This window comes from Aptenodytes patagonicus, chromosome 4 (genome assembly GCF_965638725.1).
Source record: "Aptenodytes patagonicus chromosome 4, bAptPat1.pri.cur, whole genome shotgun sequence".
Taxonomy (NCBI): domain Eukaryota; kingdom Metazoa; phylum Chordata; class Aves; order Sphenisciformes; family Spheniscidae; genus Aptenodytes; species Aptenodytes patagonicus.
This window is the reverse complement of record NC_134952.1, coordinates 78,842,305-78,866,324: the sequence shown is the minus strand read 5'-3', so window position 1 is coordinate 78,866,324 and position 24,020 is coordinate 78,842,305. Positions and strand designations below refer to the sequence as shown.

The following is a 24,020-nucleotide window of genomic DNA, read 5'->3' as shown; positions in this document are numbered from 1 at the left end:
GTTCTTCATACTTAGTCCCAAAAATGCTTGATGAGATTCTCTACTAGTTACATGAGAGATGATGATGTTTCCTCACCAGTTACAAACCTTTAGTAACCATCCAAACATTGAGAGTCCTTGTCTGCTCATGGGGAGTGAGGCTGTCAGCTGAGGTGACCCCTTTGGTTCAGCAGCTCTGTTTCTTGCCAGTACCAGAAACACCACATGAGGGAGCAGCACATGCTTTAATGGACTGTTGTGAAGTAACATGTCTGTAAAGACACTTTATTTCTATCCTCTGTCAGTTAGCAGATTTTTTTTTTTTTTTTGAGTATATTAGTTCCTAAGATTTGGGCTTTCCGTCCACACCAGCTGTATTATTCTCTGTCACCACTGGGATGTGACCTGCCCTTCAAGCATCATTCCCTGTCTGGTATTGCAGTACCCAACCGATGTTTCTCCTTTGGTTGTGTTTCAGCAATGTCTTTTGTGCCAGGGTCAGTCCTTTGTCAAACATTTGTCTCTTCTTTTGCTTTCTAATTTTTCACCTTCTGTTTTCGGCTTTGTGCCCATTTAATTTGGCTTTGCTGGTCTGAAGCTTTCTTTTTTTGGCTCTTTACCTGGGATCATAATATTACTTCATGCAGTTACCTGTAGTTTCTGTCCAGTTTTAACTGTACACAGTAGTACCTTGTTCTAGTGTCCCTTACGTTCTGTGCCTGAATGTTTCTGTCTGTTTCGGCTCTTAACATTTGCCATTAAAGAGGCAAATTCATCTTTTTGATGTGTATTTTTCGTCTTTTTGTAAATATTCTTGAATCAAGCCTCACAGTATTTCTAAAATTTTTGGAGTATTGAAGAGAAGTGGTTTTCTGATGTTGGAAATTTGTAACAATGACACTGTAAGAATCATGAATAACTTAGTAAGGTGCATTCATGGATGTTAGGTAATCAGTCTAATAATTTTTTGGACTACTGAAAAATGTAACAATTTAAATAGTTGCTTTTTAAACAGAATCATTTGGACTTTACAAGTAAAAAATGTAGATGTATGTCCCATATAAGAGTGGTCTTCCCACTGAAAGCTTACAATTTTATCAAAATTATATGTCTGTTAAAGAAGTTAATGCTGAGGTCAGGTTATAATCGGTAATAACTGGAACAGTGAAATGTGCAAGTGCAGGTTGTTCAGTCTGGCGTTTATCACAAATAACTTTCTTCTCTGTTTGTGTGCATGTGCTTGTTTAAAGGAATCCCTCCTCCTAGAGGAGTGTTATTATATGGCCCTCCAGGTACCGGGAAGACTATGATTGCCAAAGCCATTGCAAATGAGGTTGGCGCTCACGTTACCGTTATTAATGGTCCTGAAATAATAAGCAAGTAAGTCCACCCAATTTATTTTCATTAATTCTATAAATATATTAGCGCAAAATCTGTCCTGGCATCTATCCATTGTGGATAGATGTAGATGTAGAATTGGCTATGGGCTATCTGCCCAAGAGAGTCAAAAACAAACGGGAAAGGGCTCTCAAGTAGGGCTTATGTTTCTTCTTGTAATAAAAGAGTTTTATTGGATTTGGCCAAGAAATTTGTGTAAGGCATGGACTAAATTAAAGAAGGGACTAAAACTGCATCTGCAATTGCGTGTTAGTTAGTTCTGCAACAAGAAGAGTGACTTGTTAAAGCATATTTGAAATTAAGCTGCACAGATTAATGCCTCCAGGGAACTAATTTTTTTTTTTCTTTAAAAATATAGATAAAATTGTTTCTAACACAGAAGAGAGAAACTTTTCCCTTCGATCTTTTTTTCTAGTTACAAGATGGTTATATCTTTGCCTGTGCCCCATTTTACCTTTATTTCTTGTCCTTGTGGAAATAAAGATTATTGTAGATTTGCATATACTTCGGGACTTCGAAAGGGTGCACTATGGCTTTTTGGAACACATGAGTAGTGATTTTCCAAGTTGCCTGGAAAAGACCGAAAAATGTTTTTTATTAAAATATTCTAATTATTACAGGTTTTATGGGGAGTCTGAATCAAGATTACGTCAGATATTTGCTGAAGCTTCTCTGCGGTATGTTCTTTTGGATAATTTTATTCGCGCTCACTTATTTGCGGTATTGGTTCCAGCGTTAATGTTCTTAAAAGAAAAACATTTGCAAGAATCTTTGAATTGTAATTTTTTCCTGCAGTGGTTTTTAAAAGGAAATAAATTTATTTATATAGAGCTTAGCTAGAAGGAAAGCAGTGAAATTCTAGTATGCCTATTAAATACTTTTGGACACTACCCTTTTTAAGGGACTGTTACAGATGGTGCCAAATTGCTCGATCTGTATCGTTAGTGTATTGTACACTTATTTCAACAGATGGAAGCATGAGCCAGCATTTCACCTGGATCCAAATTTTTTCTGTCTACTTTTATCTTTGGAGACCACTGTAGTACTGTGCTGAGACATGGAAGCCAGCTCTAAATGAGCTAGTGTTGGTATTCGATATAGCATGCCTCTGGATTAGGGTGGCATTCTGCCCAAATTTATTAGACGTGGTTAAGGCAGACTTCCAGGTGATTGGTGTTCATAATACATTAGCAAAAGACTATCGCATACTGTATTTGTAGAAGTGGCAAATAAAATGCTGCCTTTTTACTCATGAAATCGGTATATTTAGCGTTGAGTCTTTGGGAGAGAGTCTAGAAAAGTAGATTGGTAGGTCATCTTAAAGGTATTAGTTGTCTAATATATTAGTCATTTTAGTTACCTCTTTTGGGTAACACCATATTCAAGGCTGAAACTTTCAGTTGCCTAAAGGAGTGGGATGCTTGTTAATTTTTGTAGGAACTGGGCATTTTCCATAAACAGCTTTGCACTTCTCTGCCTTGGTGTTTCAAATCTTCCTTAACACCTTAACTTTTTTTTTTTCCTTCCCCCCCCAGTTGCCCCTCCATTATATTTATAGATGAGTTGGATGCACTTTGCCCAAAGAGAGAAGGGGCTCAGAATGAAGTTGAAAAGAGAGTTGTTGCTTCATTGCTGACATTAATGGATGGCATTGGCTCAGTAAGTAGACTGTATTGAGACAATTAATGTGTATGGGGACTAGCTGAACAAAATAATTTTGCTTCTATAATGCAGCCAATTTTAGATGTGTCATTTTGGGGAAAAGAAAATAGGCTTAGGTGAGACTTCATGTAGTAATCTAATGCTTTACTGGATGTTAAGCAGAAGACATAGGAGGGGAATGTCTCCTGATAACTGTGAGATTAAAAGAAAGTAAGTTTTCTTCCATTCACTCTCTTTCCTCTGCCTTTTCCCGCTCTCGTAGTTTTGGAGATAAAACTGAAATTTTAGTGATAGCCCATCATTGAACTAAGCCAGGTATTTTTAATTGCTCTGAAATCAAAGTCATCAAAATACTTCTGGCGATATGTAGGCTGCATTATTAAAGGCAACAACAGCTATTTCAAGATTGCCATAGTAATATTTAGGACGTAAACAAAAGCCTACTGAAGAAACAGTAGATTTAATTGACTTGAGTACATTATGGATTAAGCCCATAAAGTTTGCCAATCTCTCATCTATTATTTTATGATTATTAGCAGGAAAGATGAAAGAAATCTGTCCACAGTATGAAAATTATTTCTGCTGTTTATGTAATCTGGAAGTTTCTCATTTCTGCATGATAGTTTGAGTTGCCCAGTCTGGAGTTGTTGACAGGCAGAACATATTTTCTGATGGTAAAAGCTGATGGATATTCTTCCTGGAGAAAGTGCTTCGTTCACAAAAAGAGAATGGCACTGCAAGAGACCTCCTAGCTGATTTTGCTGCACTGTAAAAGTGAAAAAGCAGAGCTTGAGGAAATTGGTTAGGAGTTTTGACCTTGCTTTTCCTACTGAACCTACAGGAAGCTTTATAACCTCCTGTCTCTGCTGCTTTTGATACCTTAAATGATGTGTTTCCCAACCTTGTTTATTCAAGGTCTGTTGATACCTTTTTGTTCTTGTGCCAACGCTGCCTTTTAGCTTAAACACTTCTTTTTCTTGGTGCTTACTTTCCTGATATAGGAAAGCAGGTTCTTGGGGATTAAAGTGGGAGACACTGGGATGAGGGCATCTTGGAGTCAAGTTTCTCTTGTATTATCTGTATGTGCGTGCAGCCTATAGTATTGCTAAATTGCAATTAGGGATAGGTTGGATGGGATCAGTTGTGGGGTATGTATTCTGAAAAGTTTGCTTTGTTCCTTTAGAGCTAGCATCAGGATTTTATTGTGTGTAATAGTTGGGAAAAGTAAGCAAGAAGTATGTTTATAAGCTGCATGACATTTAATTGTATTTTAAAAATAATACTTTGCGTTGTTTGATGCCTTCAGGAAGGCAGTGAAGGGCAGCTCTTGGTACTTGGGGCCACTAATCGTCCTCATGCACTGGATGCAGCACTGCGCAGACCTGGGCGTTTTGATAAAGAAATAGAAATTGGAATTCCTAATGCCCAAGACCGTCTGGACATACTCCAAAAGCTTCTCAAGAAAGTTCCCCATTCGCTCACAGCAGCGGAGTTGGCGCAACTGGCTGATAGTGCACATGGTTATGTGGGTGCAGACTTAGCAGCCTTGTGCAAGGAAGCAGGTAAGACTTTGTGTATCTTATTTAGGATCTTACTTTATTGTTAGTCTCTTCATTTTGTTTAAAAAAATAAAAATCCACAGTCTGTACTAATAGGTTTTAAAACAATGAGATTTTAATTAATTTTTGTGTCAGAGGAAACATAGCCAAGCACGGAATATAAGGAACACCAGCCTGCTCCTGGGCAGATCAGAAAAACTCTTTGAGTATTAATAGATTTTAAAATCAAATGTTAAGTTTAATAACACTGGGGAATCCCCTGTGCCATTTCTAGCATATTAGATAGCTAGCTGTCTCTCAGTAAACCAATGGTTTAGTGAGTTAGCTGACATATCCCTAAGAGTTTTTCCACTCTAGAGCCTACCGCTTCCATACAAAAATCCCAAGTCGCTCAGGCTAGACAGCTTGTCCTGCAGGTCCTTGTTCCCAGGATGTTGAGACTGTGGGCCTGAGTGGTGTTTACTGTGGCTCCCTACTGTATTTTGTGCCTGTATTTCATTTGCCTGCAGATGAGGAGCTTGTGGCAGGGGCTAGGGGACTGTATGCACCTGGGTCGGGTTGTGCAGTGGAGCTGGGAGAGCTGGAGAGCGCGCCCCGAGCTGGGGGCTGGAAAGCGTCCCTTGGCCTCCGGTACAGGCATAGCCCTGGAGAATTATCCACACATCATGCAGCCAAGGTTCAGTATGTTCCAGGGAATACTTAAACACGAGTTCACTTCTGTTTTCGTTGGATGAAATATTAAAAGTATGCTCTATCAATTCTTACATTTTGCTAGAATGGGTCTACGTGGTTGAAGTGTTGGACCTTAAATCTACCCATGAGCAGCCTTTTAAAACAGTCTAGTCAAAATATGACTCTTCAGCTCTGCTTACGCATATTTGCTCCCTTGTAGTTCGCAAATACATGTTTGCTGTATGTGCTGGTTACTTTTATTTCCTTTGGCACTGGGACAGCTTCCTCTGGCAGTGGCACAGTGCACGGTTAATTCTTGCATCAGAATTAACTATGAAGATGACAGAAGTTTTATTAGGGGTGATGGCACCTGGAACAGCAAGCTTTTTACTTGCCAGTTTCTAGAATTTTTAAGGGATAGTTCTCAAATATGAATTTGTGGACTTTTGTATGGATCAAGAAGAAAAAAATAAGTACGGACACAGACTATTCTTTTCATAGCGCTCGTCTGTTGGCTTTGGTTGTGTTTTAAGCTCTGTTTTAAGTTAGCAAACATTCTTTTTAAAACAAATATATATAAACAACAACAAAAAAGATAAACTCCCTTTTATTTTTCTTCCTCTGTGTTTTTGGAAGCCTGTCAGTCTGCCTGTGTCATAGTCCTCACATAGTAAATACTGAACTAATGTAATCTAAAATTTTCAGTGAAAAGTGTTGTGGTTTCAATTCCAAACATGACCCAGCCTAGGCTTTACTTGTGCATGCACACATCAATTCTGGACACTTCATAATCCATCTGCCAACAGGTGATATTTACCCACTTCACGAGGGCCTTTTATAAAATAAATTTTGAATGTTGTGCAAATTGAACGTTACGTGCTATGTAGATCCAAAACTTCTGGCATCTACCTGCGACTGAGTGTGGGACACGCTGTTATCTGGGAACTTTGCATCCAAAGCCAGTGCTGGCAATGGGGGAAGGAGGATGTCTCCTTTCTATGGATCTTCTTTTCGTGAAGTTTGAATCCATGCTGTTAAATTTCCTTGCCTTTTGTTAACTTGGAGTGACCTCTGCTGGGGAGAATATGGTCCAGCGCCGTTAACTCTTTGCTGCCCACGTGTATTTTTCCTTTTCAAAGAGTTGCAGAAGCAATTAGGTCAAAGTATTACATAAACTGAATTGAAGTTGCTCGTGGTAAAGGAATGTTCTTGGTCGGATTCTTTTTTTCTGATTACGCTCTTGATATCTATTTTTTATATTAAATTTTCAACACCTTGTAAAACATTACTGCTTTCACTGGAGTTAAACTTAGAAAAGACTGGCTTTTATGAGGTAATATTTCTCCTCAGCAGAGCAAGGTTATTCCATATGGCAAATTTTCCAGTGTTTTGTCTAGTCTTGTTTGTTGTTCCAAGCAATGGGCTTCTATTGCTTCACTTAAGAAACTGTGCCGTGGGCCAACATAGCTTGCTGTCCAGGAATGCTCTCTGATATTCAGCCTAAGTTTTCCTTGTTTAGTTTTATCCCATTATTTCTATTTACATCCTTGTATAACACATTCACTCTCCCTCCTTAGTGTTTACACCCTTCAGATATCTCTAGGCTGTTCTCATGTCCCCTACCTCCTCATTCATTACTGAGCCAAGCTATAAATATTTAGCTTTTTTAATCTTTCCTCATAAATAAGTCCTTCCTGCCTTCTGAGAAATTATGTTGATTTTCTCTGAACGCCCTCCAGTTTGTCAATAACCTTTTGGTAACGTAGGGCTCAGAATTGAACATAATATTTCATATATACTACAACATAAAACATGTTATAAACATATAGTTAAGACTGCTGGTGCGCATTTCTGAATAACCAAAATGCTTAATGCTCAGGCAATATCTGAGTTAAGAGTTCTTTCACAAATTTTAAGGTTACTTGTGCCACTTTCACACGTGATGTGTGTGTGTAGGTACAGGTGAAACATGGAAACTAATCTAGAAGCAGGAATTCTGAACTCAGAAATACATGTTCAGTTTTTGGTACAAGACTATTGTTGCTTGCTAATCGTATTGCGGTAGTGGTCTTCTGGAGACTCTTTGAGTCCTGGTTACCCCATTTATATCTTTAGGTACTTCATTTGTGGCTGGAAAGCCTGAAAGTTTACAAGCTAAATATGTTTATATTCTTAATACGAAGTTTAGATAATTTCCAAGGGACTCATCCTTCCTTATCTTTATACTTCAACTCTGTTTTTTTAACACATGTATAATATTGTGTATATACTGCTTATATAAACCAGGGGTGTAGTAATTAATGTAACACGGTAAAGGTAGTAATTGTAGGGCTATGATAGGCAAACCTTTCACTTTTGCATCTATAGTTAGGTTTCCTAAGATACTTTATTATATAAAGCTTTGATGTTTGTCTTCTATATAATTCTGAAGAATGTGTTAATGAAAAGTAAATAGGTATTGTAGAGTTAAACATATTGCAACTGTTTTCTTGGCAGAAGTTATTTGTTCTCCGGTGCAAGAATTGCTTAGTGGTACTTCTGGGGTCAGACAGGCAAGTTTTGTATTCTGTTCAGCAACTCTGTGCATTTTCATGCAAGTCATTAGGAAATTTTAGGAGCCTTTGATGTTCAGCTTGCATTGAATGTTTCTAGGCCCCTGTGTATGTGGCGTGTACAGAATTGCGGTGTGGTGTATGCTGGAATGGGCAAGGAGAAGAAAGGTGGACAAGAAACATGGAGAATCTGTGTGTCCAGAGCAGTGTGCTCTGGACGTTCCCAAACAGGGTATTATGGCTAAACACGTGTGAAATATTTATATATAGATGGCTATAATAATCAGTTAAGAGTGTTTTTATTTGATCTGCTAAATTTTTAAGATATTAGTGGATTTTTCTTCCAATACTTTCTTTTCCTCTACTAAAGATACAGTTCTAGCTTCTCAAAAAATAAAACCACAAAATTTTGTGACTTTATAGGAAAAATGCTAGGTATCACGAAGCTTGCAGTATTGTTGCAAGAGTTGACAACAGGGTGACAGGCATCAGCTCTGTATGTGTATCTATCTCAGCCTTAATTGTTGCGCAGAGTACTTGTATCCCCCTTACATGTTGAGCAAGCAGTGTTTGTCTGTTTTACAAATAACTATGGTCATTCCAGCAAAATTGAAAGTAAAACTGGTATTTCTAACATGGCAAGTATCACTAGCTTAGATGCAATGCTTTTAGAATGTGTACCTCATCTCTGTTCAAGGTTACATTATCTGTAATGACTATATTGGAGAAATTGGGATTTGGTGTGATTCTCTACTGCCTAGCAATATGTTTGTGATTTCCGCAGTTAACTGCATGCTTTCGTTTAGGTTAACAGCATAGTATGGAAAACCTGCAAATACCTTGATGGGCACTGGACCACATCCTGTGGACATCAGCTTGCAACGGGCTCCTCGTGGTAGACTCTTGAGGACTTGAGTACCCTCTGAGGGATTCACATGCACAGAATTCTTGACAAGAAAAGGGCTTAGTTATGTGTGCAGCTGAGAAAGTCATATTCTTAAGACTGGGAGAGGTCTACTGTGTCCTAAATTATTTAGTAGACTACCTTTTAGCGTGAACAGCTGCCTTCTGAATTGTTTTATCTCAAGCAGAGGCAGTGTCTAGAAGATAGACTCTGCCATATCCTTGCATATAATGTCAGTGTTTGTATGCCCCTGAGATCTTGTTGCTTCTGCTTTAATTAATTGGCCACACAGTCTTTTATTAATTACCTAAAAAGTTATAATGGTTTTAATTTAACAACAAAGATAAGCACTGCACTTTTTTTTTTTTTTTTTTTTTTTGGAAAAACATATGAAATGTTAATTATGTAGCAGGGACATGAATGGTATAAACTGTACTGAATGTTAGAAGATGCTTAGCAACAAAGGTTTCCAAATATAGCAATTTATTATAAACTTATCCTTCTATGGCTGCCTGTAGCATTTCAAGAGGGTGAATATAAATATAGCTTGATTTCTTCAAGAATATTGTTTACAGAGAAAGGAAGTATTTGCTTTGTAACTCTTAGAATTTATCTTGAACATCCTTGTTCATTACACATAATTTCAGTGTGCTGATATAAAACACTTGGACTGTGATAAGATAGCATCATGAGGAGAGGAAGAACAAATGTCTTTGTTTAAATAGTGGTCTCTCTTGCAATAACATCAATTTGGTTCCAGTGAGGATGCTGCATTGCAACCACTGAAACTTTGAGACTTCTGTGAAAGAAGCACTAATCACTTTGTTTTGCATCAAAATTTTTTTTAAATTGCCTGATTGTAATACAGTTAAAGGTATCACCTTGCTTAGCCTTTAGGATTATAACGATTCACTGGCTTGAGCTTGTTACAGAAATAAGAAATTGAGCTACATCTTTGACCAGTATGAATCAGCATTACTCTGCTGAATCTGTGAAGCTACTTGCATAGACATGTGATATGGTCTGTCATCTTATGTTCATAATTTTAAGAGTCTTGTTGTTTGGAGATCTTATTGTCTATGGTATTCATTTGGCCCTTTTATTACCCCTGCGTTCTGATGAATAATACAGCTAGGATGGAGAGTCCTTACACTGTTTAATCGATAGCTCTGTATATTGATTATATGTAGATATTAGATCTGTAAAATTATAAGTTATTTAGGGGGATACTGTACTTGGCTTTTGTTGGAGCTGAGAAACTTCCTGCTGTATCTTTTATGACCCAAAAAAGAGTTTCTGCAATCCACTTTCATTAAAAAGAAAAAAAAAAAAAAATTAGGCAATTGAAGGGCTGGCTCCTAGGTTTTTTGTTTTTCCCCATAATTGATGGGGAAGTAAATTCCCCTGAAACCCAGGAATGTCTCTTTGTTAGATCTGTACGGTTTGTGGTTTTTTTTTTTCCCCCTCAGCTTCTGCAGTTTTGGTAGCCTGGCCACCTGCAGGAAACGTGAGCCGTTTGGGCTAATGTGATCTAATGTGATTAACAGTGAGTCTCTGTGCACCCTGAGGACCAGCCTCTGACCGGTCTTTCAATTAGACAAATGCTACGTTCAATATGGGGCTTCTCAGCCTTGTATCTCAAATCCGAGCTCTTCATTTCAGCTCAGTCACAGTCTTGATGAAACAGCCTAGTGTTAGGGCATCAAGAATATCTATCCTTTCTTTCAGCCATAAAGGTTCAGTCTGAACCTTTCCCAACACGATTTGGACCTGAGTTCTGCTGGGGGTGTACAACAAATGTAAATATTTTTCTTGGGTTATAATCCTAAGTGTAGGAATGTGGGCTGAGACACTGTTGAAAGTGTAAATTTTGACAAAGGCAGTTGATGACCAAGGCAATGGGATTGTTTGTTTTGCAGGGTGTTTTTTGGTTTATTTTCAAATTAACTGATTGCAGTTACAGATTTTAAAGGGAAAGCACTGCTTGACATGCTATAGTTATTTTATTCCCTTATGGAAAGTGACTGAAAATACCATGTCTATGTTGTTACTTTTTTTTTTTTTTTGTAGCACAGAAAAAGATTGAAACTATGCTGTTGCAAACAATCTGCTATTGCATTCTCTAACTGAATACTGGTTCCCATGGGACATTCAAAATGAGGTGGGAAAGACCGCTTGCCTTTTTATAAAAAGGTCATGTAGAAAATGTGGGTTTTTTTGGGAAGATTAATAACATGTATAGTCAGATGGTCAATACCAAAAAAATGTATTCTTATGAAATTGAGACATTTTTGCAGAAATGGCAGAACACTGGATTTTGAAATGCATTGAAAAGTCCAGGCACAATACGGAAGTAAAGCTACAAATTAATTTTTGGACTGGAACAATTGAGTTTTCTGACACTGTGTTCCATCATGCTAATTTACAGTGTAAGAAGACCAAGAAAATCCAATCCCCATCTTCAGCATTCATGAGTTTTAAGTTAGTGCTGTGTTCTGTAATTTTAAAGTTGGGTCCTTTAATGCAGAAGCTGTTTTTAAACCAAAGCAATTGACCTAGTTTGCCGTCTTAACAGGTTATGAACAAATGCGTCCTTGCTTGCACGCACGCATAACAAAGCAATGTGGCTTTTTTGGACTCCGACTGTAACATATGGTTTTTGATTGTTTCTTCGAGCACTAACTCAGAATGATGGCTTTCGTGCAGAAGTGGCTGCATCTGGATGCTGCTGAGCAGCTTGAAGGAACATGCTTGAGACTGGGTGGAGTGTGTTGACCTTATTCTTGTCTGTGGGATCCCTTGCCCTCTTTCTTAGGATTTCCTCCCCTCAACATCTTGTGGGGCAAAGACAGGTCAGAATTGGCTTTAGAATTGCTGTCTTAGATATTTAAAATAGTTCAACTACTTTCCTAAGATTCCACAAAAATTGTGTTATTTTAGCTGCGTAGGGTTAGATTCTCACCCTTTTACTTTGGTTCAGTGTCATTCTGATGTGATAGCAAAATTTCTGAATCTTTTTTTTCCCTGCGTCTTTGCATACGCTGAGTGCACAGATGTTTCCTTAGTGTGACCATCTTTGTATCCAGAGAGAAAAAGTCTTGCGCTGTTTGCCTCTCTAAAGAGATGCTGGTGCGTGTTATGTTGCTTTTTGTAGCTATTTTTTCTTATATAAAATCTTTGGCCTTTTTTTCTTCATTTTGTAACGGTACTTGATTTTTGTTTTTGTATGGAGAACGTTGCACTTACTGCAGTCAGGGCATGGGAACTTTTGGTTTTCATCATAACTAATTTTAAGTGTGTTTTTATCTGAAACTGGCTTGCAGTTAATTGGATGATGGGATTGCTGACTTCATATACACAGTTGTGGGTTGAGTACTTAATAATCTGTTTAAAGCACATCCCATTCTGTCTGCCGATATTCTTTATTTCCTGCTTATATAAATATTTTCGGAAGAGTTGATCAATAACCGTCCTTAATATTTTAAATTAACCTTCATGGCAGATAGGCACTGTGTTCTTGCTTCTGCAGCTTGAGCGGTACAGAAGAAACGATACTATTCATGTGTGGCAGTGCATATAAAAACTTCTGCGTTTGAATGGGTTGGAGGGTCAGCCCCAAAACAAGTTGTTTGGTTTGAAGGGTGAGAGGGTGCAGGACGCCAGAGTAGCCCGTGTTGCTGCAGCCCTACCTGTGCAGACCGGTGGGCTGTGAAACGGCAGTCAGAACGTCATTACTCAGCTTGCAGATCCTGAAAATTTAGCATTATGTCATTTTGCTTAAGAACAAAATAAATTTAGGGCAGATAGTGTCTTGGGCTGGGTCATTGGCTGAGCTGTGGTGGGAACAGACAGTTCTGTGTGGTCCCTGTTTATTTTCTAGACCTGGGAATCAACACAGTGTTGGTAACCCAGCCCTAAGTCACATTGACAGGAGTGGTGTGCTAGTCACTATTCTGCTTATCGGGTTTTGCATCCCTCAGGGGCTTCAGCTCCCTGGATGCAAAGCTGGATGAGAGCTGTGTGCCAGGCAGTGTTATTCCTGTAGCAACAGAAGAAATCCTCAGCTGTCGGTATAGCACCTTTGAATGAATGAAAGTGATTTAACCAAGGCTAAACTGATTTTTGAAGACACTCTGCAGTCCGCTATCTTTTAAATTATCCTATAGGTTTGGGTTTTTTTCTACAATGATCCGAGCTGCTTGCTCTCCTGTATTAACTTTAAAGGTTTTGCACATCTAAGAACTGAAGACAACTTCCTGATCTTTAATCTCTGAGAAGGGTTTCGCAAATCTGTGGACTTTCTTCTTGGTAATACAACATGCAGTACACAGAGTCATTCATCTTAACTGGCATTTTGCTAACTGAAAGGTATTCTGCAGACTTACACGCTTCCTTCTTCCTCTCCCATCATGTCTCTTCTAACTTTCCACCTCCTGCCAGCAGAAGTAGGATAACCGTGCTCACTGTTACTGCTTGACCAGCACTGCGGTGTTTTAGAGTTCATGTTCACTGCAGCCCTCCAGTAACCTGGCATTAAATTATCGCAGGTGATTCAGACTTGGTTCCTTGTGATGCGGAAAGTTACTCTATTTCCTAGTTCTGGAGCAGGCTCCAGTTATGAATTGGAATTATATATTTGGACTAAAACTATTTTTTCTCCAAGATACAAGCATACTTTTTGGGGAAATTACTTGTTTGAAAGGCATATTACATTTTAAGAAGCCTTTAGTATCTTTTTTAAATTTTGGAAAGGCAATAGTTTTTCATTTTGTTCTCTGTTCTGTTTTTTCATGATGTGTCTGATACTCATTTATGCCACTTTGTCTTGTTTTAGGCAGAATTTCATTTGACACAGTTGTGTTTCTAGATTCAGATATCTTTTGAATTTTGGCTAACGCTTCTCTCCTTAGTTCTCTTCAAATTTTGTTTAATCAGTTGGCTTGCTCTTACATTCTTTGAGTGACCATAATATGGGAACATCTGGAGCTCAAGTACAGTGTCATCTCTGTGAAGCAATTGGTATGCATTTTTTTTCCTTTCAGCTTTTGTGCTGAGTCTGGTTTCACACGTAACTTGAACAGCAATGGTAATAGACTCTGTTTCAAATACATTTGAGGTGCAATTCTTTCCGTACTAAAAATCTGTAGGAGTTTTGTTCCCCTCATAGTACATAGGGAAGGGCTGTTACGATTCATTTCACTCCATCTTGCTCTGCTGGCTTGAGAAAGATCCGAACGAACCCGTTTAGAGTAGATTTTCATCTTCAGGTTGCAAAGTTGCATGCTTTCTCAGTATCTGAGTAAAAAATGATGTTTTCCATAGCTGTGCTTTTTTCTGAATAAGCTAGCATCAGCTATACTTCAGACAAGCTATTTGTGTTGAAATGGTGCTACAGGAGAAAAGTTCAGTGTTTTCTGACTCCCTCTCAGGCTCCAGGTAAAATGTTTTCCTGGAATATATAATGGGAAACTTAGGATCTGAAAGCAGTCTTAGTTCTTTTCTTTAACTGATAAAAGATCATAAAAGATCATCTGATGAAATGTAGCTTAATTTGTATGTCTGCAGGAGTAAAATCAGTTAGCAGTAGGCATTTGTATGTAGAATGAATAGCTACTATTGGTGGACAGAGTTTAAATCTTTTTGGGCAAAGTTTTCATCGGTCTCCTGACTTGAACTTTTAGCTATATTCTGACTTGACAACATTCCTAATTACAATTAGACTGGCATTTAGCCACTAACTATTGCTTCTTGTCTTTCTGCTCTTGCTTGCTATTCTGGCGGTCCTTATTTTTCTTCTAACACACGTATGACTAACCTTAGCTTAGGTACATTTACATATGAGAGCAGGCTAAAAACAGGCAGTCTGGTATTCCTTATTTCCCTCCGTTGTCATTGTCTTAGCATAAATGATGTGTGTGTACCTGATCTGTGAATAAACTGTTTCCTGTATGAAAGAAGTTTTGAAAATACAGTTCCTCTTTCCTTCCTTTCCCTCCCCTGTCATACCTCTCAGCAACTTTTAGTCAGCTCCATAGACATGTTCCAGCAAATGCTCTTCACGAAGGACTATAAATCGCGTACATAATCCCTACAGTAGATTAGTGCTCAGGTTAGCCGAGTGAATTTGCAATGTTATGGTTACAAGGGATTTAAGGGCATTATCCTTCCTGTGCAAACAGTATATGAAAGTTCTTCAGGGATTTTCCCATATAGCGCTGGCAGCTAAAGACAGATTGCAGAACATGGTTTCAAGAGCAAAAGTAAGGGTTTCTGCTTCCTGAAAATTTTTCTAAATAGGCATGCATTTTATATACAGATTAAATAAAAAAGAAATAAGTTAAAAAGTATATTTATAGGAGTCTGGTCCATGGATATTTTTTATTCCTTGGTAAATTTGTTGGTGTGTTTGATTCCATACTTATGTACATTGGGAAAAAAAAAAGATAAAATCTATCAAACCAACCAACCAACCAAAAAAAACCAACCAAGCAAAACACACCAAAACCCCCTCCAAATTGTAGAAGTTTCTTAGGATGCAAATGGGAGAGCACACCTGAATTTTTCATGTATTGTGAATGGTGGTTCCTGCCCCCAGGCCAGAGGAAAGCTTGCTAGTGGTCTGCAGACATCGGGTGCTTGCCTGGTGCTGTTGTTCCATTATTTTATTTGGGGAGTAAAGGGAAAAAGAGCCTTTGCCTGGACATATCCCTGCTGTCCCTCAGTGCTCATGGCAGCTGCTCTTGTTACAAACTAGTGCTGTCTCACTGTGATGGGTAGGAGAGCTGGTTTGCTGGGTCTGCACAGGATGAAAGGTTGACTGAACAGGGGAGGATGTGTCTGTGGGACATTCTCTATGGAGCAGTGGTCCTTACCGGGTGATGGTGAGGCTTCTGGCTGCTAGGCAAACAGGCTTTGTCTGTGTCTTACTGTATATTTATGCGTAACTGCAAACAACATACACATGTTCTCTATTTTTTTTTTTTCTTGGATTTGACCGTCCAATATCCTGATGTAATGAAGTGCTATAAACTCCCTTTGTTTATGAGGCTATGATATGTTCAAGAATACATGTGATTTGTAGTGTATGATACTTGAAGATCTATAAAAGATTTCCTAGTATAATTTCGGGATTGTTGTCATGGAGAAAGCCATGCTGATTAAAAATTGTCAAATATAAAGCAAAAGAGCTCCTTATCTCAAAAATATTAAACACTAGAATATCTTTTGTATCCGTTGCCTGTGAAGTCAGGTATGCTCCTCTTATGGTTTCTAAAGTTCAAAATTGATTTTAAGTTATATGAAATGCTTTTTCTATGCATAATACTGTTAAATTTTGAGGTGTAATATGTAAAGATCTAGAAGTAGAGGAAGATGCCCCATCCAGTGCCATTAGGAAGCTGAAATCTTTCCATACGCTGTTGAGCATTCCACTTCCAGCCATGCAGGAGAGTGTCATGTTGGATCTGACAGCTGTCACAGGGAGAAATGGTATGCGTCTTCTGGGTTTGGCCATAATAATTTGGGAGGGAAACGGCCAGATTAGCAGGGAAAGAAGAAACATTTCCTTTTGTAAACAGTCTTACAAGAAGATTACAATTTCTTTGAAGCTACTTACAAATTCTGGTATTAGGATTCTGGAAGAGTAAGTCCAGACACGATGGATTTGTGGAAGAAACAGCTGATGGGCAGTGAAAGATGCATGATTAACAATTTTGTTTTGTTCAGTTCATTTCCTCAAGTGTCGTGTATATTCTGTTTTTGAAACCTAAAGTATATATGTTTGTTGTTTAGAGTGGATGCTTTCTATTATTTACAGTAGTGTATAATTATATACAGACTCTGACAAATATAGCAGTGTCATAGAATCATAGAATCGTTTAGGTTGGAAAAGACCTTTAAGCTCATCAAGTCCAACCGTTAACCTAGCACTGCCAAGTCCACCACTAAACCATGTCCCTAAGCACCACGTCTACACGTCTTTTAAATACCTCCAGGGATGGTGACTCAACCACTTCCCTGGGCAGCCTGTTCCAATGCTTGACAACCCTTTCGGTGAAGAAATTTTTCCTAATATCCAACCTAAACCTCCCCTGGCGCAACTTGAGGCTGTTTCCTCTTGTCTTATCACTTGTTACTTGTCGTAGAGTCCATTTTTAGGCTCAGACATTTGTGATTATGATCTAACACTTAGCCAAGCTATGAGCAAGAAAATCTTACAGGGAAACAATGCTATCGACCTCATGCATAGCCTGGTACCAAAGAAGGATCATCTGTACCAGGACAGGGCGTTCTGCTGTTTTTTTTCCCCTCTGTCCACTTAGTTTCCTCTGTTCTAGACAGACAGGATGAGTTGGTGAGGTAGAGCACACAGTTGCTGAACTGGAACAAATTGTTTATTTTCCATTGTTTGTAATCATGCATGACTTATGCTTGTTTCTTTTCTCTTTTTTTTCTTTTTTTAAACTGGGATTTTCCATTTATACACCACTGAGAATCAGTGTTGTTCACTATTGCAGAGGCTGCCTTCCGAGTTAAGTTTCTGCTCTGCATAGGGTAGTTCTAGGGGACCAGTCATGTACCCCTTTACTCAAAATAGGTAGCCCATGCCTGTGCAAACAGTCCCAGTGACCACATGGCAGGCTAAATACATCTGCGTCCTTCCTCCCCTCATGCAGGACTCGTGCTGGAATAAAATGGTGAAAACCTACTCGCCCACTTCTGAGCCTTGTCAGGCGCTGCCAAAAGGCTATTGATATTTATTAATCCTTGAGAATGAAGTAGCAGCTGAAAAGGAGCAAGCAAAGCTGAAACAAATGCTGTGCTCAGTCAGTTTACAGCAATGACATAGACTCAAACCAAAATGTTCCCATGCGAAAGATACCCAACGGCTAAGCTGAGATGCTCAATGTTTTCTGAGGTACTACATCTGAATGTTCAGTTTATCTGCGTTATAACTTCTGTAGTGATAAACTTGGGTTTGCTGTAGTGTTTCACCTCCCTTGCCTCTGCGTTGCTTCTAGCAGCACGTTTTGCACCCTACCCTGCATTTCTTTACATTAAATACATCTTTCAGTGTCTCAAGACAAGGATGTGTTTTTCTGCCTCTGGCAAGCCACTGGCTGTATCCTTCTCCTGTTAGTAAGACTTTTCAGCCCCCTCCGGTTAGAGGTCAATCTGAAGTGCAGGAAAGAATGATTATGATAACAGGAGGAAACAGGAAGAATCATGCTTTCTTTTTCAATCTGTTTTTTATTATTGTTTTAATGTAAAACATTGTTTCAATTAAATGCTGACCTGTGCAGTGGTGTGTGCGTGCACATGCTGAAATGAATTCAGGCTTTGTTTGGAAAGCTGTGACCTCTTTATTCCTGTTCTGGATCAAGGCTGTTGCATTTCAAACCTACTGCTGAGGACTGAAATTTTACTCATACTCCTAGTAGCACTGGCAGTAATGATCCTTAAAAGCGGTATTCTCCTTGGGCATTTTTATGTGCTGTTGTCTCTCAATTTTTAAAATAAACTTGTTTGTTTTTAAGAATTCCTCATGTAATGAAAAAAAAATAACCATGACATGATTAAAATGCATCACATGGGCACCGGGCTAAACAGGTACCTGGTAGACCACACGTATAGAAATGAGGAGCAGAGATCTTTATCAGTTACTTGCTTTCTCTATGACTTAATTTCATGCTATGTTATTTATTCTTTCATTTCTTTTAAAGTGAGAGTGCCATGTGAATTGACTTCACCAAAAAGAAAATGTAGGACTCAACCCCAATACCTGCTCCCATGCCCCAAAGTGTTAGCTGCAGTGACACTAGAATAAGATGTCAAGTTTGTTATTTGCTTGGATGTAAATTTTAAATCTGGGTGGGGTGAATCTATGTTGTCTTGCTTAAGTTTTTTGTTTGCTTAAAATGAACTGTTTCAGAGGAAGGAAGAAGGGGGGGAGGAATAACATGAAAATTGTCTGGGTTGTTAAAATGAGTCAGTTATATTTTATACTTGTCCTCTGGTGACCAGATTTTCATTTTTCTCCTTGGCCTCATGGAATGTTTTTATTTATATATCTTATTAGTTCTGGATGTTCTGTGCAAGGGGAAACCTGAATTACAAACTTTTTTTTTTTTTTTCCATTATTGTATTAAGAGCCTGGGTATTGAATGCAGGTGCTCAGACTCTGCCATAATTGGCAGTTTATGGAGAGACACCAGCTGTACTGCTTCACAGGGGAGATATTATATCTCTTCACACGCTGTATATATTGTAGGAAATGCAGAATTCCTGTCATTGTCAGAAACTTTGCATGTCCACATCTACCAATGCCTTGGTAGAAAAAAAGACAACAATCTGCTGAAAGTTAAAACCATGTCTGTTTTCAGAAACGGCTTATCCCTTTTATTGTCCTTTCATGTAGCGCTAATTGATGTTTTGTTTGGTTAAATACAGAAAAGATTTAACAAATGTTTGTCTTTTTATGGTCATGCAAGACGAACTGGTGTACTAACTGCCTCATTTTTTTTTTTGTAACGCATGACAGGTTATATTACATACCTGCACGTGTGTGGATGTGTGTATACAAGATTATACTCATCATGTAATAATATACTAAATCACATATTTAACAGTTTCAGTTCACAGAACAGGGTTGGAAGTAGAAGCAATAGAACTCCAAATTATATTAGACCTTAAAAGGCGTAATTATACAGTGGGAAAACCACGATGCTTCTGGGCATCTTACACAACAGGGGCCATAGTTGCTATCTCTGGGGAATGCCTGGGAGCTGCAGATGGTACCGCTTGGTCCTGCCCAGGGAGTATTGATGTATTGATGTGCAAGTGGGTGGGACTTGTGTGGCTTTTGAAGGATTGAATGATAGGGGGAAGCTAGGAATTAGTATCGAGATTTATAGGTATTGTATGCGAGTGATTCGGCCAAACAAAGGAGAAGGTAAAAGCTATGCCTGCATTTGAAAAGTGTGATCGCTGAAGAGAACGAAGAGCTATTGAGTGTTGCAGGGAACGTTTGTTGCAGATCAAGAAAAATATAGGTATCTGGCATCTTACTAGATAGCAAAATAGGGTTCCAATGAAAGTAAAAGAAATCTCATCAGTTTGTTTTTAAGAGCAGCTTGAAAAACACAGTCCTAATAATAGAGGAATGGACAAGGTTGCAGATGTCTTATGTGAGCTGATTTAATGTTTGCCTTGGATATTCGTTATCCCTCTTCCTCTGTGGTTTAGAAATGTGTTCGGGTCAATGTATGGACATTTGGAGGTTTTGCCCCGTTAGCTTCATCTCCGGGAACACAGGGGCAAGGCTGTTTCATTCTGTCTTTCGGAACAGATTTGGTTTATATTCTGTCTGTGGTCATTAAATCCCCTTTTTCTCGCTCTCTCATCAGAAGTCTCTTGCATGTTCTTTGACCTAGTTAAGGCCCGGCGTTGAGACATTCTTTTGAATATCGTTTCCTTTTCAATGCTGCTGTGTGTTTGTGTGTTGTACACTTTATGTTTGTGAGAACCAGGAGGAAGTCTACATATTTCCATGGTTTTTTTTCTTTTTAATAGGTTTGTACGCATTGCGGAGAGCACTGGGGAAAAGACCTAACCTATTAGACAACGAGGTGGCTGGGTCAGTGATGATTGCTTTCAATGACTTCCTGCAGGGGATGAATGATGTCAGGCCCAGCGCCATGAGGGAGGTGGCAGTTGATGTGCCAAAAGTAAGTTATTTTTTGCAATATGCTAGCAACATTGTTAGAGCCACATTAAGAGTTGCAGTTAGGCGTTGAAATGCCCTACCAAAAGAGAGGAATTTTGTGAAGTGGAAGCCTCGAGTTACCAATAAATGTTGTGCATCATCTTTTTGTTTGCATATTTGTTTATTTAATTATAATTTTGAAGACCTATTTACAGAAGCTTAAGTTCCTAATGCTTTAGGAAGAGTTGGAAGTGCAGGAGCGTATCTCCTGATCTGTAGTTTTATATGCTGGGTGGGTTAATGGAATAAAAATCTTAAGATGTTTGCTCAAAGCAGATCCTGAATAGCTGTGATAGCTGGAGCCTTTTGTAAAGCAGAGACAAATTTAAGCAGAAACCAGCTCTTAGCATTTGTAACCAAAGTGTATTGAAACGAAGCTGTGAAGAGATTGATTGCTGTGATTTTATGTAAAGCAGTTGACTACTTCTGCATTCTACATGTGACATTACATAGTTTTACCTGAGGGCAGAATTAGATACTGTAGGTAGGTTATCACTGCCAAGCAGTTACTCATCAGGGGCTGTTGTTACATGAACAGTTTTTTTGGCAGTGCCAGGTTCAACTTTACCCCGCTCACTGCCCTCTCAATTATGTATTATAGTAGTTCAGTAGCAGACACAACATAAATTGGGCTGGGGAACTGATCTGGTTTAAGAAGACTCTGATCTGGCTTAAGAAGATTCAGCAAAAGAAAATGTTGTATTTAATCTTACTAAATCTTGACTCTGTGAGCTGTTTGCTGGTGTTTCTCAGCAGCTCCTCGACCCCAGAAGAAAACATTTATGTCTCATTGCATGAAGATGAGTCATCTGGGAATTAGGTTGCACAACTGTAGACCCTTATTCCCAAACTATAGGAATGGGAAATAAAATCTGTGAACAGGATGCTGCACACAGCCAGTTTGGATATTGTACTTGGCTTGTTAAGAGTCCACACTGTGCAGTGAAGTGCTGGATGGAAATGCCTGGGCTGGCCCCAGACAGCTTTTCCTGGAAATGCTGTAGTGGCATCAATATCCGCAAGGACTAATTAGTTCTGCTGAAAACGTGAGTTATTAATTCTCTCATTGCTCATTGTGCTACTGGCTCTTGGGCTCACGTCATTATCACTGTGCTGTCCCTTTTAGAAATACCAGCCCATTTGGAGCTAGATGGAGTGCTGCTAAACAGCATGATAAAGACAGGTAGAAGTGAGGTCTCGAGTTACTGCAGGAAATCTGTTCTGATTCCAGGTCAACCTACTACTCAGGCTCCTGTTGTCCACTAAACCATCCTGCCAGTAGCTTCCTTGATTGTCACTTGTTTTTATTTGTTAAACACCAGCTGAGTCCCTGGAATACTACTGAAATTCATTCCTTTGTTGAAGGGAAGGTGACAACATAATGCAGATTCCTTTTGTGCTGACAGGACCTGCATTTTTACAAAATAATGCATATTCTGTGAAGATGTAGGGTAAATTTCAGGCCATCTGCCTGGGGTGAGTTTAAAGTGGAATCTAAAGTACCGGCTGCAACAGAATTTGTGTCCTCCCACATCACCTACCAAAGGAGGTGCTAGAATTCAGTTTAACCATTATTTTGGGCTGCAGAACTACCTGCCTACCAATGTGAACATACCTGTGCATGCTCAGAAGCAGCCTGAATATCTGGAAATACTGACACAGCTGTCCATGAAAGTCACGGTAGTGTAAATCCAGCATTGTAACACCACCACCACCCTCAAGGCTAATTACTCCATTACCATTTGTATTTGAGGTGGGGAAGTGCCCTAAGTCAGCTCAAGTCCATGAGTTAGTTGAAGGAACTTGGTTATGCTGCTTCCTGGGGGCTTGGGATGTGATGCAGGAACACGTGCAAACATCTGAAACTCATTCAGGTACCTTAGCATAGTGTAGCTATTTTAAGAAATGTGACCACTGTGTGGTTTATCGACATGCACAAGCAAAAAGAAATAAAAAAAATCTATTTATCATTGTTATTAAACTTAGGTTAGTGTAATTTGCTCTTTATTAGCAAGTATGTATGTCTTATTCTCAGCCGATTGTTAGTGTCTGAGTGCCAGTCACTTAGTATTTGATGTACTGTTATCCAGAGAATTTACATGGTTGATTTGTTGTTTGGAAACAGATTGTAGCGGAAAACGTAGCTTCTAACTCCTTGGATACCTTTTTTTAAGAAGAGTATGCAACATTTTAAGTTGCATGCTTCTAGTAATGATTTTTAGGTATGTCTCAGTCTAATCCACTCTGATTGAAGTTGTGTATTTAACTGCTCTGGTTGAAGCTGTGTGTTTGATTGCACTAACGTTGGCAAGTAATTGGATGCTGAAGTACTTGGTTTCAGTAGAAACCAGGTATCTAAGAAGTCAAATGAATGCTACTGCAGAGCCATTAATTAGTTGCCATCATCTTGTGTCGATGATGCTGTGTCCTAGAATGCTTTGCTGTTTAATATTGTTATGCTTGAATGTCTACTCCTGCAACACCTGTGGGGAAACCTTAAAATTACTTGCTTGCCACAGAACTGATGCTAATACTCCTAATTTCTATAATAAGTTCTTTCTCTTTACTAATTTACCCCTCTTTTCAATACAGTGCTTTCAGTCAGTGGACTTGGGCCACTTACCATTCAACACTTTACTTAGTTGGCTGTTGGCCATGGTGTACTGTGATATGTTACTTATGTGCTCTGCAGTAATTTATACCAACAGAAACTGCCTTATTTACACCTTTTGTTGCATTCTTATCAAAATGTAAAAATGATAGCTGGGTGTGCAGGAAATGAAAAAGAAAGCATGAATCAGATAGGAGTCCAGCTTTCTTTAAGAAACCTAAAAATGTTGTGTTGTGGTTTTTGTTTTTCCTGGCTAATGTATCTTTGTGCATAGTATTTTGTGAAATCATCCTGTACTGATTAATCTCTAGATACTTTCTGTCTGTAAGGATAGGCTTTTCTTCCCCCGCTCTCCTTGCCCCAGAAGCTATCCAGCTAGGCAGTTAACTGTGTGGGTAAATTTTTTAGAAAATCAGGGGTTATGTTCCTTCATGTTTTGAAGTTTGACCTTAACGCTATTTGTCATCTAAAAAATCCTTGCTAAAAATAACTTCAAACGCTAAATAAATGATCAGCTATAAGATTTTTTCCAAAGAGAAGACAGAAGTCTGAGCTATATTAACAATATCCACTTTTTTGCTGTTTATTGCAGATATATTATTCTCTTGGCAGCCCCCTTAGTGTGGATGGAACTCTTGGGCTATGCAGTCAGTTACAAGTAAAACCATTGATGTACATGCTGAATTAAAGCGAGATTTTTGTGATTTTTAACTTTCTATTTTTCAGGTGGTGGTGGTTTTTTTTTTTCTTTTCACATTTCACTGCTTTGCAGTAACCACGTGTCAACTGAATGAGAAGAGTTCAAAGTAACTTCTAAATAAAGCCACAAGTAAATGAATGTTGTTGAAGTGCTCCTTCCCTTATAGTCATGACACCTTTGCCATTTATGGGCTGTTGGTTTTTTTTGAAGCTGGTATCA

General features: G+C 38.7%; 1 protein-coding gene across 1 annotated transcript in view; it reads left to right on the top strand.

The window, feature by feature from the left end:
- The window catches only part of AFG2A (AAA ATPase AFG2A), a 203,061-nt gene that overhangs the window by 7,648 nt on the left and 171,393 nt on the right, over window positions 1-24,020 (top strand). Inside the window, exons 6-10 of the mRNA XM_076337257.1 lie at window positions 1,230-1,359; window positions 1,998-2,054; window positions 2,913-3,036; window positions 4,346-4,601; window positions 20,298-20,452. Of these exons, the coding sequence (XP_076193372.1) occupies window positions 1,230-1,359; window positions 1,998-2,054; window positions 2,913-3,036; window positions 4,346-4,601; window positions 20,298-20,452 (722 nt within the window). The remainder of the gene's footprint in view (window positions 1-1,229; window positions 1,360-1,997; window positions 2,055-2,912; window positions 3,037-4,345; window positions 4,602-20,297; window positions 20,453-24,020) is intronic.